Consider the following 11,630-nt stretch of genomic DNA (forward strand, 5'->3'; position numbering starts at 1 on the left):
AATTTAAAATACTAAACAAGATGCAATTGAGCTACAAATTACTTGGCACAGTTTGAATGATTTATTAAGGCAAAAAATTCTTATTTTATTGAACCAAATTAAACGAGCTGTAATAATGGGTCAAAATTACAATTGTATTGACATTAATTTATTTCAATTGCTTCGTTTAGCAAATTGAAAACTCGGAATTGATTATGTTGGGAAAATTATTAATTTTACTTTTAATTAGAAATATGATTGAAAATAAGATAGTGTATATATACCTTCGTTACTGGTTTATTTTACTATTGTTAAAAAAAAAAAAAAAAAAACTATTATTAAAAAAATGAATAAGGGTCAAATACATCACTCAACTGTACACTAAACTGCAATTAGGCCATCGAATTTAAAAAAATATGCAATTGGGTCTCTGAACAACACACACGCATGCAATTCAACTCAAAATGATTGTTTACCTGAAAGTATACTGACTTGGCGGTCACTAATTTTAAAATAAAATAATTAATTAAAATAAACAAAAAAAAGTTTAAAAATAATTAACAAGAACGACCAAAGACGAATCGTCTCCATGACCGGAGACAAAGACCTTCGTCTCAACGGCTGGACGACGAAGGTCTTTGTCTCTTGGCCATGGAGACGAATTCGTCTTCGTTTCCGGTTGTTCTTGTATTTTTTTTTTTTTTTTAAATAATTTGTATTTATTTTAATTTTTGTTTTTGAGAAAATGACATTTTTTCTCCCTGAATTATATGTTTATAGCACATTTTCTCCTTGAATTATTCATGTAAGCACATTAGCCCCCTCAATTATTTTAAAAGTGACAGTTTTCCCCCCTGATATATTAAATTGACATTTCTACCGTTAAAGTAAACATTTTATTTATTTTTCTTCTTCGACAAATTATTGCTTAGGAACTTGGCAAAATGACCCTGTAACTTCGGGAGAAGGGGTGCTCTCCTATCTTTTGATTAAGAAAAAGAATCAGAACGCCCAAAAACTTCCATGTCTTTCTTGGTTTGACCAAGCTTCCCACAAGTCTTTCTTCATTTTTTTTGCAAGAAGCACGTAGGGAAGACCATGGTTCGGTTCGAACTGAGCTGGCAGTCTGGCACTATAGCAATCGAATTGAAAATTTCCGGTTATGATTCAAATCCAGAACCTAATATTTGAATTTCAGTTTATTAAAATTATGAATCGATAAAACCGGATCCTGAACCATGAATCGGCGATTCCAGATCCGGTTCGCGATTTTGAACCGTCTTTATTTTAAAATTTTATTTTTTATTTTTTATTTTTAAAATAGTATAAATTCAACAAAAATTGTATTTTATTTGTTTCAGTTCGGAACATGAACCGGTCGTCCAGTTCGCGATTTTAATAAACTCTAAATATCACGTTTCGATTCTAAATTGTAATTGGAATATTTTGGTTTTGTTGTTATAGTGTCTGTTCGGTTTGAACCAAATCGTGGTCATAATTTGTTAAAGAAGAAAAATAAATGAAATATTTATTTTAAGGGAAAATATGTTCATTTAACATTTCAGAGGTAAAAAATAGTCACTTGAATAATTCGGAGAGAAAAAGTGCTATAAGTATATAATTCAGGAGAAAAAATGTTATTTTTCTTTTATTTAAAAAAATTGGTAACCGCCACGTCAGCATATATTCAGGTAAATATGTCATTTTGGATTGAATTGCATAAGTTTGTGTTGTTTAGAGATCCAAATGTATATTTTTTGAAATTAATGACCTAATTGTAATTTGTTGTACAGTTGAGTGGTATATTTGAACCTAATTCCTTAAAAAAAAAAAACAAGAATTATTAAATATCAGTTTCCAAACATCTTTTTAAATTTACTTGGACAGTGTGACAAACATCTTTTTAAATTTATTACTTGGACAGTGTGAAATGTTTTTAAGAAACGTGAATGACATTTTCCAAAACACACACACACACACAAAATAAAAAAAAAAAAGAATATTATAAAGAAGAATAATAAAATAACGCTCGAGGGGCACGAGCTTAACCTATGCATCCCTCGCGAGAAAGAAATAGTAATATATACTTCACCAAACTTCCTACTATTATATAAACTCTATATCCCTCTGCTCTAATCTTCACCAACCATAAAGTCTTTATCATTTGGATCTCTTCATAACACTTTCTACCATCAATTCCAATCACATCCAAAATGGGAAACACCCACACCACCGCCGCTGACACCACCGTCGCCGCTGATATCACCACCGCCGCCGATCCCGCCCTCCAAGAGTACAACTCCGCGTCCATCCCTCCCGGCGGCGTTATTACCATTCTTAGCATCGACGGAGGTGGCATCCGTGGTATCATTCCCGGCACCATTGTCGCTTATCTTGAAGAACAGCTTCAAGTAAGATATATAAATTACTCTCTGTTCTGCTCTATAGTGTGATATTTGGGCCACGAGAAAAATTAGATAATTATATTTTGCTTTTATGTTTGATGATTAGGCTTTGGACGGTCCAGATGCAAGAGCTGCGGACTACTTCGACGTGATCGCCGGAACCAGCACCGGAGGGCTGATGACCACCATGTTAGCGGCGCCGAACAAGAACAAGCGCCCCCTCTACGCCGGCAAGGATATTGTTCCTTTCTACAAGGAGCACGGAGCAAAGATCTTTCCATCAGCGTAAGAGCCTTAGTTATGAGTTTTTTTTTTTTTTCCCACTTTTGGTCCGACGACTAAGGACTATTTTTACATTTGGTTCCCAATTATTACTTTTTTAACATTTAATTTTACGACTTTTAAATCATTGTCATATTTGATCACTTAACTTAATTTCTGATCATAGTAACTAAATTTTAAGCAAGTGACTTATCTTGAAGGGTAAAATTGTCATTTTCAGTTTTGCCTTCAAGAAGTTTATGAAAAAAGACAATTTTTACTCTTTTAAAATAAGTTACTAGTAATTAGAAATTAAGTCAAAACGATAAAATATGGTAATGATTTAAAAGCCATTAAATCAAATGTAAAAAATTAATAGTTTGAAGTTAAATGTGAAAATAATTGAGGCCTAAAGTGAAAATAAAAACTCTTAATATATATAATTTTTTTGACAAGTTTAATGATTTATTGGATGTTTTTACAGTGGAATATTTGAAGCGGTGAGAGATGCAACCAGCTTGCTCTCAGGTCCCAAGTACGATGGAAAATACTTACACCAGTTAATACAGAACCTGTGCGGAGAAACTCGGTTGAGTCAAACTTTGACTCACGTTGTCATTCCTACCTTTGATATCAAGACCTTCCAGCCCGTAGTTTTTACCACCTGTGACGTATGAACCCATCTATCTATCATTAATTTTTCCGAACTCTTAAGTGCACAAAATTCTGATTAATATATAATATATTAATACAGGTTAAGGATTCCCCCGAAAAGAATGCTAAGTTGTCCGACATATGCATCGGAACCTCCGCCGCTCCGACTTACTTACCCGGCCATTACTTCGAGACCACCGACGCTAACGGCGCAAAGGTCGAGTATAACCTCGTCGACGGCGGTGTAGCGGCAAACAATCCGGTATATATTTATATATATATATACTACTAATTAAATTTATTGGTCCTGTTTGGTAAAAAATTGACCTATAGGTTAATTTGGACTTATTTGATTATTATTAATTGTTTAATTTAATTAAAATATCAATATAAATATTTGGTTAATTAACTTTTTGCGACTCGGCTGAAATTTAAAAAGCTACTCCAAGCAACTTTTTCAATTAGCTTTTTAAGAAAAGAAATTATACTAAACAGTTATCAACTAACAGCTAATTTACCGAACACTTTTCTACACTCTGTCAATGTTATCAACTATTTATATCCTCTAATTAGCACAATCAGCTAATAGCTATAACCATTTTACCAAACAGGGCTATTGTAATTGTCGGGTCGTATAAGTTGTAACGTTATTATTTTTTATGATTTTTAATGTATGTGTAGACTCTTGTCGCGCTTAGCACGGTGACGCAAAGGATGGTGACTAAGGATCCGAAGTTCTTGTTAGATAATTCGTCGAAGCAGCCAATTGGGTGCCACCGGTTCTTGATATTGTCGATCGGCACCGGCACGGCGAAATACGGTTCCAAGTACACGGCGAAGCAGGCGGCGGCGTGGGGTGTTTTGGGGTGGCTGTCTCAAGGGGACGGTAACCCTTTGATTGATGTGTTCTCCGATGCAAGTTCCGATATGGTGGATTATCATCTCGCCACCATTTTCCGTGCCCTTAACGCCGGAGATAATTATCTCCGCATTCAGGTACATAATTGATTGGATTCAACCTTTTAGTGCTGGTTTGACTCATGTACATTATGACCAGACAGGTACATAATAACCCGTTAATGTAATAATGTAGGAGGATAATTTACGAGGGTCAGCATCCTCGGTGGATGTTACGACAACAGAAAACTTGAATGCACTTGAACAAATTGGCAAAAACTTGTTGAAGAAAGCAGTATCGAAGTTGGATATATTAACAGGGCAATATGAACCGATCGAAGGCGCTGGAACAAACCAAGATGCTCTGAAAAGGTACGAGGTTTAATTTACTGCACAAAACATAGTACCATCGTACCATACTATGATGTATCTATCTGGATATTGATGGAATTTCGTATTGTATTTGATGGGTTTCAGGTTTGCTAAATTGCTCTCTGACGAGAAGAAACGCCGAATCGCCGCTTCTGCCACCGCTGTCCAGTAATTGATATGTTGATCATCAGTGATTTCCGAAGTACTTTGAATTGATTTACTGGAAGTCCATAACCTTATTATACCCGAGATCACTTCTTTAATTACATAATAATAATGAGATTGAGTGCCTTTTATTTTCTGGTTCTTGAATTGTACTTGTTATGAGAACAATAAAGGTTTGTATTGAATCCTTTTCTGTATTGTACAATCTTTTTACAAATTGTGGTAAACATTGTGATGTCAAGTGGCTAATTCAATCTCACATCCCCTACCTAAACTCTATGGGCAATTTATATCATGGAACAAGGTCCATATACTAATATGCACTTTGGAATGAAAAGGCAAAGTACAAAATTCATACTTACAAGGTACAAGATTTTATAACACAGACACAAAAAATTACAACACAAAACTTATACACATGTTATATATTTATTTATTTTTTAAATTTAATTTATGTACATAATTTATGTTCATAGACACAGAATTTCACAACACAAGACACATAAATTCATAACATAAGACACACTTACTAATTTGTTTCATGTATAGAATTCATACTCTTAAAGGTACATTCATAACACAAAACACAAAATCTAACAATATAATACCCATACACATGCAACAGGGTCCACAGTGCACAGTCCACGGTGCACTAATTTGAGAAAATTTTATGAAAGGACTAATATGTCTTTCAATAATTTGAGAATTTAAAGTGCAATAATGTTAATGTTAATATAATTTGTTGTTGATGGATTAAAACTGTCACTTTACACATAATTAAAAAGGGAAATATGTATATGGTAATAATTCATGGATTGAGTATACAATATAAGTAGAATTAGTGGATTAAAATCACAATTTTTTCAATGTACATAATATATTAACTACATGCACATAATTTAAATATCGTTTTGGACTAAGGTTCACAATGCAAAGTGCACATTAATCCAATGTATAACAATTGGTGCTTTAGCTTGTGGCCCATTAGGGGTGGAAATAGGCCGAGCCGAGCCGAGCTTTGGAAAATTAGGCCTGGGCCTGTTACGAAAATCTAAAGCCTAGGCCTGGGCCTGAGCCTGTATGTAGGCTTTTTGTTAGGCTCAAGCCTGAGCCTGCAATTAGTCTGGCCTGGCCTGAAGCCTTTTTAAAGCCTGTTTAATATTTAGGTCATTAAAAAGGGCTTCAAAGTATGTCCTACCCTAGCCTATTAAAGCCTACATGTTAAGACTTTTTAAAAACTTTAGTATATCTAAATAATATATACTGGCCTATATATATATATATATATATATATATATATATATATATATATATATATATATATATATATATATATAGGCCAGGCCTGTAGTCCTGAAGGCCGAGCCTGGTATATATAGGCCTGGCCTGTTTAGTTTAATAGGCTTTGAAATTGGCTCAAGCCTGGCCTTTTTACTAAACGAGCTAGGCCTAACTAGGCTTTAATTAGGCCATGACATAGGCCCCTACAAGGGGCCTGGCCTATTCCCACCCCTATGGCCCATATGACTAGCCTATGTATACTTATCAATCATTATATCGTGGATGTAATGCACATTGCAAGGTGAACTATTGATATATAAATTCATTTTTAGTATATTAAAAAATTCTTTTTTAATGTACAATATGTTCATTTTGTGTCTTATAGCTTCATTTTTGGTACCAACTAAAAGTGATCTTATAGTAATTAAAAATAAATTTTCATTGGCAAAAAAAAAATTATATTAAAAATAAACATTTATCAGTGGTTTATCATGTAATGTGGATCATGGTCCACATCATAATTTTCATTTTGATATAATCACATATATTTATATTTTTCTAATTTCAATATTATAAATATTTAATTTTAATTTTATTGATATGTTATGCATTTTAAATTGGTTAAATATATATCCCCTTCTAGTCTATTGGCCTTCTTGATTTGAGTCGGTCAACTATGGGTAATCTAGACTGATTTATCTTCTTGTGATCATTTACCGGTTAGGGACTTAGGGTCACAAGGCAAGAGTTACCTAGTATACACCTTCAGATAGTGGTTATGAGTTTTTCTCATCACTAAAAATTTATATGCCCTATTATTATATTACACATTTTTAAAGTGATGCAAAATATTTAGTATATATTTTATTTGCATGTCGCTTTCACATATTACATTTTTTAGCACTACAAGTAGAAATATATATGCACATGTCCAGTGGGTAAACAACATATCTTCCACTTGCTGATTGTCTGTATTATTATTTTTGAAAGCAAAACTAAGCTTAATTATTAAACTGAAGTAAAAAATGTTCTGTATTATTAATCATGAATAACAACAACAACAATAATACTAGTCATAATTTATTTTATTAAAGCAGGCATCAATCATGCAGTATTAAACATTTTTCATATAAAAATTTGGTTGTACCATGTGCTACAATACGTATTATATTATTAATTTCTATCTAGTAGCGATCGACCAGCGCAGCACATTTTTGTTCATGTTTGAACCGTGACAAATATATTTAAAAATATTTATAAGATTTAGTAATGATATGGAATATATCCTGGGTGTACGTACCTATCCATATGTACCGTATACTTGTTCGGTATTCGGTCAGCTCATCGAGAGAGGTCCATCCCGATTTTGACCAACCACGAGCGAGTATACGGTACTCGGTCAGCTCATCGAGAGAGGTCCATCCCGATTTTGACCAACCACGAGCCCGATATCTCCGACCTTAGTACATCGACCGATCTAAAGCTCTGTTGCTGTAGCGATGCGTTACTTGGGGATTGACCCCGACCTATTTAGTTCGATCGAGGATGTCGTCCGGAGCAGGATTGCTTGGAGAATTAAGATTCAATTCCGTATCTTTAGCTCGACGACATCCCTCAGTGGATGGTCAAGAATATCATATCACTATATCAGTACAGGTGGTTATTAGTGTGTTGTTCCTGAACCAATCGATTGCATGTACGATATGTGTCAGCCATGCCGAGAACTCGATATGTGTCCCCTTCTCGCCCCTATAAATACCACATTTGATGCCTGCAAAATTGACTTTTTTCTCACTCTCTCTAGAGTACTTACATGCTCGGGAACCTCCGACCTTCAGCCGTAACCACCGAGCTATTGTGCCCTAACTATTCTATAATTCGTATTCCAATATGTATACTTGAGAGTATTTACACTATCAAGTAAGTTATAATTTTATTTATTTAGCATCAAATAGGTTAATCTTTTTTTGTTTTGTTTTGTTTTTCTTTATGACGAGGGAAACCCAATAAATCACATTAGGAAGACTATATGTGCAATGAGTTTGAAGAAGTGTTTTTTTTTTTTTTGAATGCTACTGACTCTATTACATTGTAGTATATGTTCAAACAAACTGATGCTCAATCTCATGACCTCCCATATAGGAGAGGTCACTACATGCTATTTGAGCAAACAGTTAATCTTCATGATTATTATTTTTTTTTAATTAATTAGTTTTGCTGCATATGTGTTTGCTAGCTTCATGATGAGCATGAACGGACACATCATCCTGTGTTTCTCAATGCATTGTTATAATTAAAAAATTTGAGTACAGTATTAATTATCAAACATTTCTCAATAGCATTATAACTGTAAAAAATGTTTGTTTTTCTTTTTCTTGTTTTCGTTATTTTTTGGCCGGCACATGATAAAGTTGACGGATGTAATTAAGTTAAGAAAGTACGTACCAAATATGTCCAAACATCTTATTTATTGAGTGAAATGCGAACGGCATTATCCAACAACCAAACAGTACTATAAAGACAAATAAAATAAAGCTCGAGGGGCACGAGGTTAGTTAGCCCATGCATCCGTGCAGAAATAGTAATATAGTAATATACTCCTATAATTTATCAAATTTCCTAGTCCTATATAAACTCTCAACTTCTGCTCTAATCTTCACATTAAACCACCAACCAAAATCTTTAACATTTGGATCTCTTCATTACATCTGAAATGGGGAACAGCCACACAACCGCATCGTCCACGGTCGCTGACACCACCACCACCACTGTCCCCGATCCCGCCACCCAAGAGTACAACTCTGCAGCCATCCCTCCCGGCGGCATTATTACCATTCTTAGCATCGACGGAGGTGGCATCCGTGGCATCATTCCCGGCACCATTGTCGCTTATCTTGAAAAGCAGCTTCAAGTAAGATACTCCCTCCGTCCCTAATTGATTGCCTTACTTGCTTTTTGCACGGTTTTTAATACAACATAACAAATGTTACTAACTTTTGAATTTTGTCTCTCAAAAGTAGGTGTTGTTTGTATAAAGTACAATTGTACTTACCTCTAGAAATTTGAAAAGTCAAAAGGGTAAATTGAGAAATGTAGAGTGATAGTTATGTTCAATTTTAGAAATATGACACTATTTTGGGACAGGTAAAATGAGGCGGAGGGAGTATATATATATATAGAAACTGTAGTCACTGCCCGAGAGTGTGTACAGGTTAAAGTTCAGATAAATATTTAAAAAAGTTAATATTTTATTTTTGTATATGATCAGGCGTTGGACGGTCCGGATGCAAGAGTTGCGGACTACTTCGACGTGATCGCCGGAACCAGCACCGGAGGGCTGATGACCACCATGTTAGCCGCGCCGGACAAGAACAAGCGCCCCCTCTACGCCGGCAAGGATATTGTCCCTTTCTACAAGGAGCACGGAGCAAAGATCTTTCCCTCAGCGTAAAACTACTGTCTTCTAAATGATTTGACAAGTTTAATGATTTTTTTTTGACAAATTTAATGATTTATGGGATGTTTTTACTTGTACAGTGGAATATTTGAAACGGTGAGAGACGCAACCAGGTTGCTCTCAGGTCCCAAGTATGACGGAAAATACTTACACAAGTTAATACAAAACCTGTGCGGAGATACTCGGTTGAGTCAAACTTTGACTCACGTTGTCATTCCTACCTTTGATATCAAGACTTTTCAACCCGTAGTTTTTACCACCTGTGACGTATGAACCCATCTATCTATCATTAATTTTTCCGAACTCTAAGTGCATAAAATTCTGATTAATATAATATAATAATACAGGTTAAGGATTCCCCCGAAAAGAATGCTAAGTTGTCCGACATATGCATCGGAACCTCCGCCGCTCCGACGTACTTACCCGGCCATTACTTCGAGACCACCGACGCTAACGGCGCAAAGGTCGAGTACAACCTCGTCGACGGCGGTGTAGCAGCAAACAATCCGGTATATATACTACTAATTAGATTCTAACATTATTTTTTGTAAAGTGTAACGTTATATTTAATTTTGTGATTTTTAATGTATGTGTAGACTCTTGTGGTGACGCAAAGGATGGTCACTAAGGATCCGAAGTTCTTGTTAGATAACCCGTCGAAGCAGCCGATTGGGTGCCACCGGTTCTTGATATTGTCGATCGGCACCGGCACGGCGAAATACGATTCCAAGTACACGGCGAAGCAGGCGGCGGCGTGGGGTGTTTTGGGGTGGCTGTCTCAAGGGGACGGCAACCCTTTGATTGATGTGTTCTCCGATGCAAGTTCGGATATGGTGGATTATCATATCGCCACCATTTTCCAAGCCCTTAATTCCGGAGATAATTATCTCCGTATTCAGGTAATTGATTGATCAAATTTGAATGTTTTAGTGTTGATTTGACTCATATGTATGTATTGTTGAGCATATTACATTAATGGGCAATCCAACTATCAACTTAGACTTTTAAGTTGAGATGAAACATATGCTTCAATTTGGTATAGAGTCAAACCGTCAGCCGATAAGCGACTACGGTCCACGTGTTGCTTGGAACCCACCACACACGTGAAGGGGCGTGTTGAGCATATAACCATTAGTGTGCAATCCAACTATCAGCTTAGTTGAGATGGAGCATATGGTTCAATTTGTATAATGACTTGATTGATATAATTATGTAGGAGGAAAATTTACAAGGGACAGCATCCTCGGTGGATGTTTCGACAAAGGAAAACTTGAATGCGCTTGAACAGATTGGGAAAAACTTGTTGAAGAAAGCAGTTTCCAAGTTGAATCTCTTTACAGGGCAGTATGAACCCATCGAAGGAGCTGGAACAAACCAAGATGCTCTGAAAAGGTATAGTACGAGGTTTATACTACACAAAACATAGTACCATCGTACCATACTATGATATATATCTGTCTGGATAGTGATGGAATTTGGTATTTTATGGGTTTCAGGTTTGCTAAATTGCTCTCTGAAGAGAGAAAACGCCGAATCACCGTTGCTGCCGACGGCCAGTAACCAATTTGATGATGTGTGATCTCTAATGTAATACTTCTTTGAGATGGAGTGTTCTTAATTTATGGTTCTTGAATTGTACTGTTGTCATGGGCAAAATAAAGGTTTATATTACCTTTTTATTTTATTGTACAATTTATTTATAACATCACGATGAAAATTTATATATTCTGCTATTGTGTAATCGTAATGATGTGAATTGGACTAATATAATTTAGCCTCACCCCTCATCCCCCCCCCCCCCCACAAACTCTATGGCCTGCATAGTTATGAACCAATTGTTATACCATGCAGTCAAGGGTTCATATTGCATTGTGATCCTTGATACAAAAATTTGGGATAAAGTACAAAAAGTCACTGTACTATTTGGGAAAAAGCAATTAAGCCATCGAACTCAAATAACCCCCAAATAAGTCATCGAACCTGGAAAAAAAGAGCAATTATCATTTTTAACAGGTTAACTCCAGGTTTTTTCTGACTAGATTGCCAAATGTTTATTTTATTTACGTTTTTTTATTATTATAATACACTTACATAGTAATATATTTTAAAGTAATTATAATTAAAGTAGTTTTGTTTTGTATAGATCTAATTTATTTATT

The 11,630-nt window shown here is 35.2% G+C and overlaps 2 protein-coding genes across 2 annotated transcripts; both read left to right on the forward strand.

The window, feature by feature from the left end:
• The first annotated feature begins 2,094 nt into the window (after positions 1–2,094).
• Positions 2,095–4,933, forward strand: LOC109193274 (patatin-like protein 2). The gene is made up of 7 exons (XM_019344121.1): positions 2,095–2,390; positions 2,491–2,669; positions 3,130–3,316; positions 3,400–3,561; positions 3,981–4,295; positions 4,393–4,568; positions 4,674–4,933. Exons 1-7 carry the CDS (start codon positions 2,193–2,195, stop codon positions 4,738–4,740), a joined length of 1,284 nt encoding a protein of 427 aa, XP_019199666.1. The 5' UTR covers positions 2,095–2,192; the 3' UTR covers positions 4,741–4,933.
• A 3,724-nt stretch (positions 4,934–8,657) lies between these two features.
• LOC109193275 (patatin-like protein 1) lies at positions 8,658–11,199 on the forward strand. The gene is made up of 7 exons (XM_019344122.1): positions 8,658–8,925; positions 9,283–9,461; positions 9,552–9,738; positions 9,819–9,980; positions 10,068–10,370; positions 10,688–10,863; positions 10,968–11,199. The coding sequence occupies exons 1-7, from the start codon at positions 8,728–8,730 to the stop codon at positions 11,029–11,031; spliced, it is 1,269 nt and encodes a 422-aa protein (XP_019199667.1). The 5' UTR covers positions 8,658–8,727; the 3' UTR covers positions 11,032–11,199.
• The last annotated feature ends 431 nt before the right edge of the window (positions 11,200–11,630 follow it).

Source organism: Ipomoea nil, unplaced genomic scaffold, assembly GCF_001879475.1.
Source record: "Ipomoea nil cultivar Tokyo-kokei standard unplaced genomic scaffold, Asagao_1.1 scaffold1848, whole genome shotgun sequence".
NCBI lineage: Eukaryota > Viridiplantae > Streptophyta > Magnoliopsida > Solanales > Convolvulaceae > Ipomoea > Ipomoea nil.